The sequence below is a fragment of the Podarcis pityusensis genome (assembly GCF_964106645.2).
Source record: "Podarcis pityusensis genome assembly, chromosome: 12".
Lineage (NCBI taxonomy): Eukaryota > Metazoa > Chordata > Lepidosauria > Squamata > Lacertidae > Podarcis > Podarcis pityusensis.
The window spans coordinates 35,051,864-35,070,156 of NC_138037.1; the positions used below are offsets into that span (position 1 = coordinate 35,051,864).

General features: G+C 41.7%; 1 protein-coding gene across 5 annotated transcripts in view; it reads right to left on the reverse strand.

Annotated features, from left to right (window-relative positions):
• RAPGEF5 (Rap guanine nucleotide exchange factor 5) overlaps nt 1-18,293 on the reverse strand; it is a 129,006-nt gene that overhangs the window by 94,227 nt on the left and 16,486 nt on the right. For all 5 annotated transcript variants that reach the window (XM_080974663.1, XM_080974664.1, XM_080974662.1 and 2 more), the window contains exons 3-7: nt 18,176-18,282; nt 16,242-16,363; nt 14,654-14,822; nt 12,716-12,782; nt 6,182-6,230 (exon numbers count right to left, since the gene is read on the reverse strand). In XM_080974663.1, the coding sequence (XP_080830789.1) occupies nt 6,182-6,230; nt 12,716-12,782; nt 14,654-14,822; nt 16,242-16,363; nt 18,176-18,282 (514 nt within the window). The remainder of the gene's footprint in view (nt 1-6,181; nt 6,231-12,715; nt 12,783-14,653; nt 14,823-16,241; nt 16,364-18,175; nt 18,283-18,293) is intronic.

Consider the following 18,293-nt stretch of genomic DNA (forward strand, 5'->3'; position numbering starts at 1 on the left):
GCACTTCTATTATAACTCCCTGCTTTCCAGTAGGTTACCACTCAACTGGAGATAATTCTGTTCTAAAATTACAATCTGGCAAACGGAACCCCCACACAAGAGATGGTTTGCAGGGGACCTTGAGAGATGAACATAAGGGCAAGGGTCTATAATCAGACCTGTGGGTAAAGTTACACAACCCTTAAAGAGAAATCCATTCCAATTAAGCGTCTTTAATGTGTATCAACTTTTTGAAATCTTCTGTTTCTAGAATTTGGATTTTTAACAAAAGGAGCTTGGGTTTAATAGCTGGAATAGAGATACTGGGGATATCCAGCCAATAAACTGGGGATGAGGGAGAGAAACAAATCATCACCAGAGATAGCAAGATATGCCTAAATATGTATGTAGTACACATAACACTATGCCTGGCTGTGATACAGAAAAGGGGGTTGTTTCCAAAGGAACAAAAGCTTAAATTTAAATGCAGTTAATATGTAATCCACTGTGTACTGCTTCCTGAGATCTTGGGTGTCCACTTCCATCCAAAATGGTATTTAAATACAAACAGCAGACATTACAAGAGATGTCAGGCAAATGCACTGAAATTCCTTTTAAAAAAAATAGTAGCGTAAGGATCATCTGGAGTTATAAGGTCCTAACAACATATTTATATTTTAAAGCTATCCACTAAGGCATTATTCAGAGCTTCTGAATATGTATGGGCTGCTTATATATTTTATAAAATACATGTATACCTCACCTTTCTTGTTAGTTTATTGCATATGCTCATTTAGTGTCATACATAGTCCAGAACTTCCTTGATTAAAAAAACAACATTGTTTTTAATTTGAAGTGTTTATTCCTAATTACAAAAAGAGCCATAAAACTCTTGGCATTTGGCTTGTCCATTGCACTGTGTAGGTTTTTAAAAAAATTATACTACTTCTGGTTGGCGAGATAAACTTCTCTACACAAACGAATGAATTATGGTGAAGAATGTTTTGCAGCCAAATAGACTAGAAACAATAAAGTCTAGGAAGGTGTGAATTTCCTCCCTTTAACTTTATAGGGTGTTAACATTTAACACTTACCATTGACCATTTTGTGCTGAATGATTCAGCAGACACACAGGCTAGTACCCTTGTTGGCAATGTGAAGACCCCACCCATGTACCATTGACCCACTCAGATATTAGTAATGTTCTTCAATCTGCAGGAACGGATCTCAAAGCATTTAAGACTAATTGACCATAATAATTCGGAGTGTGTTAATGGGCCATGGGAGGTTCCTTCCTTGCCACAGGACTTAAGGGGAACTCTTTCTACAGACCAAATTCCAGGGACCATACACACAAAAATTAATGCCTATGCACTTTCTATTCTTAAGGAAATCAGCCCTGAGAGCTCACTGGAAGGACAGATCCTGAAGCTGAGGCTCCAATACTTTGGCCACCTCATGAGAAGAGAAGACTCCCTGGAAAAGACCCTGATGCTGGGAAAGATTGAGGGCACAAGGAGAAGAGGACGACAGAGGACAAGATGGTTGGACAGTGTTCTTGAAGCTACGAACATGAGTTTGACGAAACTGCGGGAGGCAGTGGAAGACAGGAGTGCCTGGCGTGCTCTGGTCCATGGGGTCACAAAGAGTCAGACACGACTAAATGACTAAACAACAATGCACTAGAACAGGCATAGGCAAACTTGGCCCTCCAGATGTTTTGGGACTACAACTCCCATCATCCCTAGCTAACAGGACCAGAGGTCAGGAATGATATGAATTGTAGTCTCAAAACATCTGGAGGGCTGAGTTCGCCTATGCCTGCACTAGAACTACACAGCCAGTCAATTAAGGTAAAGGGTAAAGGGACCCCTGACCATTAGGTCCAGTTGTGACCGACTCTGGGTTGGGGTGCTCATCTCGCTTTATTGGCCGAGGGAGCCGGCGTACAGCTTCCGGGTCATGTGGCCAGCATGACTAAGCCGCTTCTGGCAAACCAGAGCAGCGCACAGAAACGCCGTTTACCTTCCCACCAAAGCGGTACCTATTTATCTACTTGCACTTTGACGTGCTTTCGAACTGCTAGGTTGGCAGGAGCAGGGACCGAGCAATGGGAGCTCACCCCGTCGCGGGGATTCGAACTGCCGACCTTCTGATCGGCAAGCCCTAGGCTCTGTGGTTTAACCCACAGCGCCACCCACGTCCCTGTCAATTATGTAGGTGTAAATATAGACTAAGCTAGCAAGGGGAGCCTGTCCATGAGCTGCAACTGACAAGCATCAAGGCAAGTTAAGCAGACAAAGGTTCCACAGCTTGACAAGGAGATAAAGGAACTTAAATAATAATAAAGCTTTCCACAGGTTAGCCACTGTGACAAAAGAATGCTAGGCCAGACGGGCCGCTGACCTGATTCAGCAGGTTCTTCTTATGTTCATATAGCACCAAACAAGGTATAATACTTGCAATGTATCGTCAATCCTATATGGAGGATTGTAAAACCACATAAAGCAAAGAAACTAAAAAAACTCAGGAAAATATTTGAAATGGCTTAGAATGCAAGAATTCAACACTGTGTAGGTTTTGGGTTGTCATTAAGTTGTGTGGTTCTTGCTTTGTCCCGCCTATGCATATATTTTGAAACAAAAGCATACAAAATGCTATCAGCTAGTTGGCAGAGAACTAAGGTGTCGCATAAAGTGTCACAAAGAGAACTATTCAAACAAAGCTGAATACAAATCTTTCCCAAAATGGAAAAAAAATGGCTAAAAACAGATGGGAGACATCATTGGTTTTGCATGTGCCAAAATGCATAGATAACAAGAATGGGTTACGGATGAAGGCTGAGACTTAAAAACATTGCTGAACAGATTTCACGATGGAGTGCACGACTAAACCCTAAATACCAATGTATAAATATATATACACCATTGATTCAATAAGGTATACTGGTCTGAATCCAAATTAGTAATACATTTTTGGTAATATTAGTGGTTTAACCCACAGCAGAGCCTAGGGCTTGCCGATCAGAAGGTCGGCGGTTCGAATCCCCGCAATGGGGTGAGCTCCCGTTGCTCGGTCCCTGCTCCTGCTGCTCTGGTTCGCCAGAAGTGGGATAAGAGGTTTTTAGTTTGAAAGGCAAATTGTTTCTGATAGTGGAATCCACTGCAGCAAATGCAAAAACGCACACAAAACAAAAGCTCTTGCTACATATGCAGCTCTTTCTCCTCCTCCCACCAAGCAAGCATATCAATTTTTTACATCCTGGTTGTCATTTCTGTATCTCTACTATCCATTGGGATCATTGTGGCAAGAACTGCCTGTATCAAATTTAAGTGTCATTGATGCTAGATTTCCCCCCTCTCGCTGAAGTGTTCTTGAGTGTCCTCATGATTATAGCATGTAATTTAAATCAATCTAACTATACATTACTCCAGCGTAATGCTGTATTGTTTAAAATTGGAAGCATTATGAAATGCAAGGAAAATTCATATCTCTGGTGTGCAAATGGTCATTAACTTTTTTTTAACCTGAGGTGTAAAGCTAATATTGAATTTGCAGAGAAGGCTACTCATTATGCTAGTTTAGTTTCCAGATAGAGAATCAGTCCCGAAGGATCTGTTTCTATGATACCAAATAGGAAACAGGATTCTACCAGCCCATCTCTGCAAATATAAGGGAGTATTTGGTAGTGTTTAGAAATAAGCAGCAGATGATAGCTTATAGCAGGATGTTAAGCAAGGAAGAAAGTCTTATCATTAAAAAAGCTATCTGCAATTAAAATTAAAAATTTAGAATGTGGCCTGTTTGACATTGCATTACACACGGAGTTAATTAGTGTTCATTTTCTCTACTCTAGCTAAATTGACCGCAAGAGAGATAAGCCACAAATTTAAGCACCAGAAACTAGGCATGCTTGCATTAAATAACAAGTATTAAAATGCTATGTACACTGACTTATAATCTACAATGAGTACCAATTATTATTATTTTAAATCCATTTCCTGAAATAGGTTTTTTTCTCTCCATGTCATCAGTTAACCTAATTGTTCCACATGTAAATATAAGTGATTGTCAGTGATAACATGTCGCATGATAACATGACATGTGAAACTATCATCAATGATATTTGCTCGTCATTTTCTTAATTGTTTGTACCCAGTGACCATTACTATATAAAATCACACAAAAAAACCAAGACAAGTTAAAGCATATCCATTTTCAGAGCTGCAAATTATGAACACTTACAATTATAAAGTTCCCAAAATAATTTAGATTTTAAAAATCTCCTTGGCAGTAAATGTTTTTCTGGCTTTGTAACTTTCTTGCTGCTAGCACATGGAAAGCTACCATCTAATTTTGAAATCATCTGATTGACCTTCTAAAGAATATTGGAATGAATAGGGGGATCTATTCCTAGGTGAATTGTATAAAGGGCAATAACGAATACAGTGGACAATGTATTCAACCTGGCCTGCTCCACAAACACAATGACCGTCACTTGTTATGTTAGTATATTAAAGAATTTACCAGTCACATATTTTGTGGGCATAGTTTGAAATCTGAACAAACAGGAATAAAGTTAGGTAAGCAGCCCCTCTGTGGTTGAATTTAAATTTATTCTACCAAATTTGGGATTTGGAATTCTTCATATATTCCAATATCATTTTGGCATCTTCAGCAAAAATGACATTACAGATCTTTCTGTCAGAAATATCCTAAGATACCATTACAAGGGAAGCTAAATAAGTAGACATTGTTACAACATTGCGCCTAGGCTTCTCTATACTGAGTTTTTAAATGCTGGCGGTGGCACTGTGGTCTAAACCACTGAGCCTCTTGGACCTGCCGATCAGAACATTGGGGGTTTGAATCCCCACAACAGGGTGAACTTCCACTAGCAATAATACTGTTCTAGATCTGGAGTAACAGAGTTTGGGGGTGCAAGGGCACTGCTACAGTTAGTGAATGTCAATCTGTAGTATTGACAGAAAGATGCCAGGGCAGTGAAAAATACAGGCTAAGTCTTTTTTCCAGGCCAGGGCCTCACCTGGGATAGAAGTCACTAAGAATGACAAAAGGTGTTGGGAGCAAATGATTAAGCTATCAATGGAAATCATCAACCAGGCAGGAGGCTTTGCAGGTGATGGGGGCGTGATGCCATATATAGGAAAAAATGTCTCCTTTTAAAATTTAGGGGTTGTGGGAAAAGGAGAACTGGATGAGTTGAAGTGAAGGCCAGAGCCATATTGGCAGGCTGTCATAAGTCATATTTCAAAGACACTGTAGACTCCACCATGCCTCATTGTCCCCAAAGGAACACAGACCCTGGTTGAGTGCCAAGACCCCTAAGAATCTCATGCACCCTTCCACAGATATTGGGGCAGCCAATGACACTATTCTAGTTCCTCTACCAACCCAAAGCCCAAGCAGTTTATTGGTGCTGTTCGCTAACTGTCCACAACATCCACATTTTGCAAACTCTCATTTTGTACCTGACACAACATTAAATGACTGGTGTTGACAAATGCCTGAAACATGGAACAAACTGAGAGTAGCCACAAATCAGGCAGTTATGCTTTTCCATGTATCCCATTTGCCTTTGTTGAGTATCAGCAAGCAATACATACAAGTAATATTAATGGAAGTTAAAGGAGTGGGGGGGGCAGGAAATATATTAAGGTATATCCCTTTTGTATATTTCCACACATCATGTTCATGCCTAAACCAAACTATGATGGGCTCAGCTTTAAAAACAACAGGTTCATGCAACCTTGGCAAGCCTTGTGATTTAACTCATGTGTTATATTTAGGAAGAAAGATTTTTTTTAAAAAAAGGAAAAAGTCATATGGTACTATTGCAAAACATAACTCTTATGCATGGGTGGTGACAAAAAAAAAAATCTTCAAAATCTGAATGTATACGTTTCAACTGAAGGCAATGGATATATAAGCATTAATATACAAAATATAAAAAGATAAGCAAAAAGAACACTTGACTTGTAGGAGAAGCTGTTACAAACAGCTTAGACTAGTAGATCAATTATTATAATAGCTCATCAGGTGAACATTTACTGAAGAGTAGGAAAGAAGGAAAACAGAAGAAAATGTCAAGCAGTTCTTGTCACATTAAATAAGCTTTATACTATATTTCTTTCTTTTAATATGGTCTGAAAATGCAAAATCCAAACCTGAATACACTCACCTGATTTTCTTGCCTTAATAGCAAGAACAGCCGCCAATTCTCTCTGCACCTAACACACCAAAAAGACAAAGTGTTACAGTCGTGCCCATAAGCAGGAAGTTGTTACATACACTGAGCAAACCATCTACTCTAGCAATCTGGATCTCTTAGAGTTAGGCTACAATCCTCTGCACAGTTGTCCAAAAGAAAGAGCCACTGAAAATTGTGGTACAGTACATGCTTCTGAATGAACTCGGATAGGATAGTGCTATTTCCTAAGTGGCAGTATGCTCATAAAAAATATATTTGATTCAGTGCAGCAATTAGCAACCACATTAACACAACTGGCATAAGCAAAGATAGCTACACAAGAGGAAAACAATTTGCAATTGTTCGTTTCATCAGTGCCATCATCCCCTCTCCCATGCAGCTTAATGGATCAGCACTGGGTGTTTATAGAACACAATGGATGGTTTCCAACGAAGTGCTTCTGTTAGCACTTCTGGCTAAACACCAAAACTTATCCTCTTCCTACAGGCTCCCTAAATCTGTTCTGGGGGTTCTCACAAACCACTGAGGTAGATTTGGGAGGGGGAAGGGAAGGCACAAAGGGCACACATGGTGAGATGGAGAAGAAGTTCTGTTGCACAATCAAAAATCCTTGTGCTAGAGGAAGCACTTCATTGGTTACCACCCAATATTTATGTCATGAGATGTTCCTTTTCTACAATAAAGGTAAAAGGTTCCTTCTACAACACCACAAACATCACTGAATGCACTGAAATTATTATCAGCAGCAGCAGCATACAGCCAATGAATCTATTCACATGCATTGTGCTTTGTTATGATGCAAAGATTAATATCCAAGCTGTCTTCTTTCCTGGCAAACAGCTATTGCTGTGACCATTATGGTCAATGTAGGAAATACTGGGAAAGCAAGAGATTGGATCTCATATTTCAAAAAAGAAATACTAATTTCGGGAGCCACATAAGCGCGTAGAAATAATTGCCTATCAAGTAAGGTTTTTGTGTACATACTTCATTTCACCCAAAAAAGTGTTGTTGTTTTTTAATTTACCTAGTATGCATCACTGCCTTTGGAACATGACTGTCAGCTTATCCCTTATTATGGGGGTGGGATAAGGGTACATAATGCCATATGTGGTGGTCCTGTCCACAGACTCAATCCTTTTGGGTTGCTCTTTTGATGAAGTTCAAAAGATAACACATCACTGCAACTGACACTCCTTAATCTCTTTTGGAATAACAACTGGGATACCACGAGCAAGATTTCTATTGGCCACCTTTTAATGACTGTGAGGTTAACAATAGCTGAACTTTGGAAAGACCTCAGGGGAGCAACCATTGACTGCTGCAGGGAAGATTATTTTCTTGGTGCAATCAGATTATGTTTCTCTTCTTCTACAGCCACTTCATTGGCTGCCAGTTAACTCAAATATTTTATAGACCTCTTGTCTTTACTTTTAAAGCTCTTCATGGTTAGCCTCTTTCCTATCTCTCAGCCTTAGTGTCCCAATGTACATCTAGTCACTCTCTTTGTTCTTCTAATTCTGTGCTTCTTATTTATCCAAGCGTTTATTGTGTCTCCATCCTTTTTCTCTTGCTACTCCATATGCTTGGAATCATCTTCCAGAACATTTGTGGGCTGCCTCCTCACTTCATATGCTCAAATCTCTATTTAAAACATTGTTTTCCCCTGAGTTGCTTTGGTCTGGCTACCTAGTTTTATTCACTGGGTGTAACAGGCTGTGTATTGTGCATATTAGACTACTGATTTTTATTGTACTGTTCATATTTGTTGTTTCAGATTGTATACCCTTTGGTGCAGAATTTATTGTTTTAATTGTGCACAGAGCCACATACATTAATGGTGCTATATAAATAAATGTTAATTATTAATACTGGTACCATAAAGCAAAGGTGAGGAACTCTTGATCCTCCAGATGTTGCTGAACAACAACTCCCATCATGCCCAGCATGTGTGACCAAAGAATAAGGATTATGGGAGTTTTAGTTCAGCACCATCTGGAGGACCAAAGTTCCCCCAAACTGCCATAAAGTCATTTGACATATGTGGAAAAATTAGCAAGTAAAACGAGAACAGCACAAGGCCTCAGAAAAAGAATTCTGAGGCATCCCCAAGAATTCCTTTTTCTTTAACTTTCAATATTGGAAATGGAATTTGCACATTGGCATTAGCTTGAGATTGCTCCAAGCAACCAGCACTTCCATATATCAGCAAGAGTTCATATTCATATTAATAATTTTTTATATCCCCTTAATAATCCTTTTAATAATTTAAAGTCTACACAGTTGAAACCCAGATGGATCATCATGAGGGAAAAGGTCAGATATCATGGTTACAAGATTAGAGATGACATGGCCATGGAAAAGATGAATACTGTAGTTCAGTCATCGTGGAGATACCATCTGAGACTACTGTCAGATTCACAAGGAATCATTCAATCAATTTATGCAATTAGTATGTTCAGGACCTTTCCTGCATATGAAGCCCAAAACTTACTGAACATTAAATGTCAAGAGATTGACACTGTGTTGACTAGTAAAACCGAAGCAGCTTTCATAAAGGTTGTAATCACCCAAATTTAATTATTACTTTATGGAACCCTCGGCTCTCTCTTTGAAAAGGAACAGTAAAAAAAAAATCATTTTAGGCCAGGAAAGATTTACCGTATTTTTCGCTCCATAGGACGCACTTTTTCCCCTCCAAAAATGAAGGGGAAATGTGTGTGCGTCCTATGGAGCGAATGCAGGCTTTCGCTGAAGCCTGGAGAGCGAGAGGCATCGGTGCGCACCGACCCCTCTCGCTCTCCAGGCTTCAGGAAGCTATCCGCAAGCCTTGCAAGCCCGGTGGGAGTTCCCGCGGGCTCACAAGGCTTGCTGGCAGCAGCCTGCAGCCCCGGTGAGTGTCCGCAAGCCTTGCGCGCCCGGCAGGAGGTCCCGCCGAGCGAGCGAGGCTTGGGGCAGCAGCCTGTCGCCCGAAGCACGGGGAGCCCTCCGGAGGGCTCCCCGTGCTTCGGGCGAGTGTCTGCAAGCCTTGCGCGCCCGGCAGGAGGTCCCGCCGAGCGCGCGAGGCTTGGGGCGGCAGCCTGTCGCCCGAAGCACGGGGAGCCCTCCGGAGGGCTCCCCGTGCTTCGGGCGAGTGTCTGCAAGCCTTGCGCGCCCGGCAGGAGGTCCCGCCGAGCGCGCGAGGCTTGGGGCGGCAGCCTGTCGCCCGAAGCACGGGGAGCCCTCCGGAGGGCTCCCCGTGCTTCGGGCGAGTGTCTGCAAGCCTTGCGCGCCCGGCAGGAGGTCCCGCCGAGCGCGCGAGGCTTGGGGCTGCAGCCTGTCGCCCGAAGCACGGGGAGCCCTCCGGAGGGCTCCCCGTGCTTCGGGCGAGTGTCTGCAAGCCTTGCGCGCCCGGCAGGAGGTCCCGCCGAGCGCGCAAGGCTTGGGGCGGCAGCCTGTCGCCCGAAGCATGGGGAGCCCTCCGGAGGGCTCCCCGTGCTTCGGGCGAGTGTCTGCAAGCCTTGCGCGCCCGGCAGGATGTCCCGCCGAGCGCGCGAGGCTTGGGGCGGTAGCCTGCAGCCCGAAGCACGCGAGGCTTGGGGCGGCAGCTGGGGGGGGGGGAATAATTTTTTTTATTCATTCCCCCCCCCCCAAAAAACGAGGTGCGTCCTATGGGCCGGTGCGTCCTATAGAACGAAAAATACGGTACATTAAAAAAACACAAATTAAAGGCTTTCTGCAGATTTAAAACCTGAAGTGGAGAATGCCCTTGTATATTCAATATCCTGCGAACTTTGGGGGAAAATTAGTTTTTGTTCTAACAGAGTGCAAGACTAATTCTTTCTCATTATGCTTTCCACATATTTTGCCAGCTTTAAAAATTAGTTCATTTTGAGGCTCCTAAATAATATTAGAGATGGGGTGTGTGCGTGTGGATATCTTAGACTAGTAAGGATGGGTTAATATTTGCATCCTGATGTTAAGACACTTGCTCAAATCTTTTGCTGCTTTGCCTCTCAAGGGTTGTGCATGTGTGTACCAAATCTTCCAAGAAAGCCAAATAACATACAATAGAGTTAAATGTTCCTTCCTGTTCTTGGGTTTTTCTATTTTTCGATGCTTCTATTTTATTTATTAAATCTGTCAGTCGCTTTATCTTGCCCAGGGAAACCCAAAACAACTTGCAACCATACAAATAGACAACAAGCCCCCACACAGATACATTTCAAAGGGAATTTCAAAGGCGGAATTGACATCTGAGGGGGTGGGGGATTTCTGAAAGGCAGTGCTTTGTCCTGGATCTTAGGCAAGTCAATTGAAAAATTGTGTCAACTCAGGCAGGGAGACTGCTGGGCAGCGAGGCAAGTGGTAAACCAGTAGAATCCCTAATTTATCCCAACTGCCCTACACCAGAAACATACACACTAGACCCCCACTCAACTGGACAGAGAAATGGAGAGAGAGCGGTGACATTTCTATAGACAACAGCAACCCATCTCCTTGACCCTCAAGTTTCTGTACCATTTTCAAATGCAGCCCACATATCAAATCCAGTGGTACCTCAGGTTACATACGCTTCAGGTTACAGACTCCGCTAACCCAGAAATAGTGCTTCAGGTTAAGAACTTTGCTTCAGGATGAGAACAGAAATCGCGCGGCGGCAGCAGGAGGCCCCATTAGCTAAAGTGGTGCTTCAGGTTAAGAACAGTTTCAGGTTAAGTAAGGACCTCCAGAACAAATTAAGTACTTAACCTGAGGTACCACTGTATTCATTCTTTTATGTTTCACATGTATTACACTTTATTACATACTATGTCACATTAGGAGGGATTTCTCATCAGGTGGAAAGACAAAGCAGTAAATGTAATTTATAATAATTAATATATTATGTTTCTGACACAAAAGCAAATGCTTTGCTGTTGTTTCCTGCAACCTGACCAACTTGGCACCATTCCACACAGCTATTATCGCTAAAGAAGTCCCTCGCCCTTCCATTGTTTCAAACAAGTATGTGTTTCCTTTTACCAACAGGTTCTAGCCAGACGAAAAAGGAGCTTGTACTATTAATTCTGAGAAAATATACCTTCTTAAAGCTCAGTTACAGATACTGAAACCTTGTGGGAATTGAGCAGGGGGAGATACAAGAAAACATACCTCATTGGTTCTAAAAAGCATTCTGCCAAGTGACAGGAAAAGCAGTATTACACACGCAGGCATAATTAGTTCTTCACTAGCCTTGGCTTCAGTTCATGTGGCTAAAATTCACATTAGTATTTTATGTGTCGATTATTGTTACACTCTGAATTGGCAAACAATCCTTCTGCACGCATTTCAACACTGATAAAAGCAGACCTTTGTTCACTTTGTGGAAATTTTGTATGGGGTTTAGACTCCCAACAATTCCAATAAAACTATTTACTCAAATAGTTCGACTATTTTGCCTTGCTTTAAATATAGGCAACCCCCTATTTATGTGGTGGTTATATTCTGGGTCATCGCGCACATTGGCAGAGCGTGCATAAGCCTGCTTGTCCCTGTTCCATCCTCTTCTGGTGCTGAACCTGGCACGCGCATGCGTGGTCACACATGAATCGAACATGTGCAAAATGGGAGTTGCCTACAATGGCACTGCCACACCCATTGTCAGAATCAGCTAGGAGACCCTCAAGTGGGAGCCTTGTGGTCAATTTGTTAGTGCCTCTTGTGTGGAAGAATCAACAAAAAACAGTGCCAAATTCCAATATGTCTACATTCCCCTCCTTCCCACACCTACACTTTGGGGTTATAAGGTGTTATATTTTAAAACTGGCTTTGTTTTAATGCTCTACTGACCTGTATTTTAATACCGATGATTTATTTTAAAAAAGTAACTGTTTTAATTTTTAGCCACTGTTAGAGGTATCGGTTTGTTGGTTGCTCGAGAGCAATCAGGCAATATGCCTCCAAAGCGTGTTCTAAGGCTTTCTTATTAGTGATAAAACCTTTAGAATGCAGAGTGCCTGTATTCCGTGTCTTGCTCATTCACTGACAGAAAATGAGTCCTTAAACCTTCCCCAGCAGAGTAGTTTCTTGACGCCCAATCTTCGCCTCCCCTCTCTGCGCGGAAGTTTTCTGCCCAAGGAAGGCTTGGGTAACGGAGGACCTCCCTCCTCCCCGCCTTGCTCCGGCAAGGTGTCCTGGCACTGCCTTGCCTCCTCCGCCCCCTGCCTCTCCTCTCCACTAGAGGCATGGCTACCTTCCTCCGCTGAGGACGTGCTGCTTCCCACGATCTTTGGGGGCTCTCTGTAATCCACCCGGCCTTTTCCCTCTCGCCCGGGCCGATGGCAGTTCCCTGACAGCCACCCTGAGAATCTTTCAGCGTTGAAGGCCAAAATACAAATATATTACAGTTTTAATCTATTGCCATTAAAATTATGCGCAAGAGATTAGATCCATGATGTGAGCATTACAGTTTCTTGAGACCACAGTCGGTCACAAACATATCACTTTTCAATACAGTAAAGAAAAGCTTGTCGAAAGACTCACCGCAGAAGTGAGACGGGCAAGAATTTCAGCATTGGTCTCAGTTGTGTCTTCTATTTTTCTATTGCTCCTGTTAAAACAAAAATATTTATTATTATTTTTTTAAAAAGGAAAGGTTTGTAAATGACTGCTCTGATTTGCCTGGTGCCCTCCAGATAATGTGAACTACAACATCCATCATCCATTAGGAATGTTGGTTGAGGTTGATAGGAGCCTTTAACATATTGGGAACACCACCTTGGAAAAGCTGAATTAGACCTTAAGTTAAAGGATGTGCTTAAAAAAAAAGGGAAGTGAGGTGTGTGGACTAAAATATTCTGACCAAGACATGTCATGCTATAACTGAAGTGTCCCATCAATTTGTCTTCCTCGAAGTGCTTTTATTTTATTCAAACTTGCCCAAGTTAAGAAGAAATGCCACAGTACAATAATCTAGTACAATAATTTCCAGTGGCATATACAGAGGCTGAACTGCAGCCCTGCTTCAGGAATGATACCCAAAGGAATTAAACTCTTGCATTTTAAGGTCAGTGAAAGGATGGCAAGACACCACCCTGTTATCTGTAATCAAATGAGGGGCGCAAGGAGGTCTGAGCTGAAGCAGGACTTGTCTTCATCATGGCAGCTTCTCATGAACTACAGAGAAAACCTAACTGGAGTAACTGGGTCCCAGGCTAACCCCAGCTTGCCCTTGGCACCCTCTCTTATTGTTGTGAATTTGGCTAGTTGATTCAAATCAGTTCATGAAATTAACATCTTTTCTTTGATGCCTCTTGACTTTCAGGTCTACAATGGAGGAGGCCTCTGGCTTATGTATCTCATAAGTGTAAGGTAAAGGTAAAGGGACCCCTGACCATTAGGTGCAGTCGTGGACGTGCTTTCGAACTGCTAGGTTAGCAGGAGCAGGGACTGAGCAACGGGAGCTCACCCCGTCGCGGGGATTCGAACCGCCGACCTTCTGAGCCGCTTCTGGCAAACCAGAGCAGTGCACGGAAACACCGTTTACCTTCCCACCAGAGCAATACCTATTTATCTACTTGCACTTTGACATGCTTTCGAACTGCTAGGTTAGCAGGAGCAGGGACTGAGCAACGGGAGCTCACCCCGTCGCGGGGATTCGAACCGCCGACCTTCTGAGCAGCTGTGGTTTAACCCACAGCGCCACCCGCGTCCCTTATCTCATAAGTGCACAGGAACACTTACAGCAAGGAGACCCATCAGCCCTATGCCTCCCTTATGCAGAGACAGCACCCTTGCCTGTCCACTTCCTTTCTACCTGACCTTAGACCCTCTATTACAGTGGTTCCCAAACTCAAACCCCCCCCCCCCCGGATTGCTTGAAAATTGCTGAAGGTCTTGGTGGACCACTAAATGATTTTGCTGCCTGCTGTAGCAATTGCAATGCTATATTATCTTTAATTGTATTTTTATTGCTTCTTTAATTTCTTAATAGATAGAATTCAAATTGTAATACAATAAATATACAATATGAAAAATAAAAAGCAATAAAAATACAATTAAAAACAGATATGAATATTTAATGTGGACTTCTTCTTCGTGGACCACCTGAATGAAGCTTGTGAACCACTGAGCTCCATGTACCACAGTTTGGGAACCACTGAGATACAAGTTACTATAGTAACTCAAACTTACTTAAAATTATTCAGTAAAATATGGCTAGCCTGCCGCAAGACTTCTTTCCCATAAGAGTGCTTCCTATAAATAATACAGGGCCAGCTATAGGCTGATTTAGGTAACACAAACCAAGTAGCCACACAGTTTATACAATGTAAGTAGGAAGATTATGGTAGGAGTTTTCACAGGCAACAGCCTCTGTGATAATATGCATAAAGTAGAAAGGAAGACTGGTAGATTATTTAACAGATATAACCCAGTCATCTGCCGAACTTTCAGTAAGAATTGCATGGAGAATATACTTACAGATTACAGGTATTAATCCTTGGAGGAATAACAGGCACTAGCTGCAATAAGAGTTTCACACCATTTTTCCATCCATCATCTCTTTCATATTCACAGAAAAGATATGTACACTCATCAGCTGAGAACTGGTAGAAAACGTACTTGTCTTGAAAATAAATCTGTTTATCCACTGTGTAAAAAAAGGGGGGATAATTCTATTACTCTTAGTGTTTTCTATCAGCTTGCCACAAAACCAAAAACTTGAAGTAACTGCTAAGCAAGTATTGGAAAATTGTGAGTAATTTAATGTGAGTAATTTAGCTTCAGTTGACAACGAAGGGCTAGTTCACACGTACAGACCAATCATATAAGATACGTTTTGAATACAGATCATGTGGAAAACACACTGTGAACTGAGCTATACACTGGGCTATATACAGATACCATTTCAACATTTTAAGCAACATAAAAAACCCAACATGAAGTCATGTGAAGCAGCTTCTCCTGCAATATCAAGCATGCTAACAAAAGCAATTACCCAAAACAGGGATTGCTTTAGCATGGCTGGAAGTGTGTGAGGAGGTGCTTTACACAGACAGCTTGAAGTTGGAATAATCTTCACGAATTGCTTTTTTAAGCAGCTACCATGCTGCAAAGGCCATGTACAAATCAAGTTATAGTCAGTGGCAATGACACAGAATCCCTTCAAAGTAAGACAAGGGTAAATAAAAACTGGTGCAGAAGTGACATGAAGCTTGAAAGAATAGAGAAGACCCAATCCCAGCCATGGAAGAGAAAAATTACATTACACAGGGAATTTTGAAATTCCCAAAGACATGAGACAAGGCTTAATGGAGCCCCAACATGTAAAGAACCACAACAGAGATGAGAGGTGACTAGGTGGTTCAGCAATAAATGGAGAAAGGGAGCCATCTCTTGTTAAGGAGGCAGAAGACTTGGCAGTGACCTGAACGTGGATAAATGATTGTGAGCCTGAAAACAGCGACAGAAGAAAAGCTGCAAAGGTAAAGAGTACTCCTTATTCAAAGCCATCCTTCAAGAATTCATTTATTTATAAAATATAGGGTCATCGGTGTGCATACACTTTATGGAGTACAAGATGTAAACTCCTTGTTATGCAGAGCTTGCTATCTAAAACGTAATACAGGGGAAACAGGGACAGAATTTGCAATTCTTCAGTCAAAGGTTCCTTTCAATATACTAAAAAGGCTCCACCATAATCATATGGTGAACTACTGTATTGTTTACTCAGCTGCACAGTATTTAGCAACAGGATAAGGAAAGTATCAAGGTAAAAGGAGGGAGGGAGTAGGGGAGAGAAAAGAATGTACATTCTGAAAGTTGGCAAGTATGTCCCTGGACAAAAATATCTAGTAAATATCTCATCATAATTATTCAGGATATGAAAGATCGCATGTGAAATATATACCAAAGCAGCACAGAGGGAGCCCAACAGAACAACAGATATCTGTCTTTTTCTCTCCCCCTTTGTAAACATAATAAATCTAATGCCCAGGGAAAGATGAGGACAGGAAGGGAAATTGAATACCTTCGTAAAACAGGTTAGACTTGCTTTCATAAAACTGACCTGATAACACAATTCTCATATTCAGTAGGAGCTGCCAGATACCAGCTGCTGTAGATCTGCTCTTTATGAAAGGACAGCGCTTTAAAAGCCAGTCTACGAGTTCAGATCCAATGCAACTTCTCCTAAACAAGCAAAAAAAATTATGGATTTATGTAGTGATATTTGTAAGATTGAGCGATTTGATTTCCTCCCTTTTCTTTATGCTTTCCTTTATGCTTGGCTAGTTGATTACTTCGATGATAATTCCCCGATTGCTTTATTTGTTCGTGTGTTATTGAGCATATATTTTTGGGAGATTTCATGTTGTCCACTTGTTTTTACTCTTATGTTTGCTGTAACCAAATGTATAGGTTCCTGCAGCCAATTGGAAGTCGCGGAAGCTGCAGACTTTCGGGTTCCAAAGAACACTCACAAACCAGAACACTCACTTCCAGGTTTGTGGCGTTCAGGAGCCAAAACATTCAACTCACAAGGCATTTGGAATTTAAGGTACGACTGTATGTCACCAAAAAGCAGCAACTGTCTGGAATTGCCCAATCTGTCCAGGATGGGTCACATCTTAGTTGCCATCCATAGCTGATGAAATGGCACTTTGTGCTGCACAGGCCACTTATGAAGGAAGGGGCAACTTTTCCAGCACATCCCATTAAATCTGATGCTGGTATTCCAAGTACCATAAGAATGGGGGACCTCATGCCTTCCAGATAATTTTACACTACGCCTTCCATCATTCCTGACAACTGACCATCATGTTTGTGGCTGATGGCAATTGGAGCCCAACAGCATCTGGAGGGCTACAAGTTCCCCAATCCTGAAGCACAAAATGAACCACATTGTTCAACAACTTGCATTTCATCCTGCAAACAATTTCTCTTCCTCCAGAAGATTCTTCCTTATTATCTCAAGATGCAACTAGTTGCAACTAGTCATCCCCCTCAGGCTAAACTTCTACTAGCTTCCCTACACAGATAATTTAACTTCCCTAGAAGTCACTTGAGAATTATTTCATCTTCTCCCAACCTTGAAGTCTGGCTGTACCATTAACATGGGATATTATGTGGGCAACAGAGAGGCAACACATTTCAACATCAGGCACATGTATGAGATCTTTGCACAGTCAACAAACCAACTCCTACATTTAAAATGTGAACAAACCTTATTCTTTCAGGAAAGAATTGGCAGACAGCGTCACCATTTTTCAGTTTGGCAGAATAATAAATCTGCATGCATTTTTTAAAGGTGGCAAATTATAAAAAGAATTGCTTTTTTTTAAAGATCCTTTCAGTTATTTGTTATAAAAACAAGAAAACAAAGTTTTGCTATATGTTGGTTAGCTAATCAATTTCTTCTCAAATAGTCTGGAAGTTTCTCTACAAAGAACATACACCAAATGCTAGAAATAAAAGATTATTTTTTTACTGATTGCATTTCAATCAAAAGGTAAGAAACATCGCTCAAGTCAGAAGCACCGCTACACTGCCTCCCTGAGGGCAGATTCTTATGACAGGGTCATGAAAACAATCTCCATCCTTTGTAGATTCCCTCCCCAGTTACCAGAGAAGAGATGCACTTATTATTTGGCAACACATGCATACATTATATTAGATCAAACAAAGTTTGTTAAACCAGAACACAGGTTACTAACAAAATATTTTCAGGAATAGCACACAAAAGCAACACAACACAAAATGGGAATAAAATTAATAATCTAAACCGTCAGCTTTGATCACATCCAAGTGCATTGTCATTAGTAATAGGATCCTGGTATACAAAGAACATTCTGGGATAAGGAGGGACAGTTTGCTTCTCCTTGGCCCAGGAAGATACCTGCCAGTGCAGATAACGTATGGTAGCCAGTCCAGTGCTGCAAATGCAAGGGAGTGAAAAATAGTAAGGAGAAAACTGTTTTGTTAAACTAAGGCAAACATGGCTACCTGCAAAGTCCCATCAGAGACATTCTGTCTTTCATCAGATCAGAAGCTTGTAGAATGAAAACATTTCTGAGAGCTCTCCCAGCGCATGAGGCACCCTCTCCATAAATCTAAAAGAAAA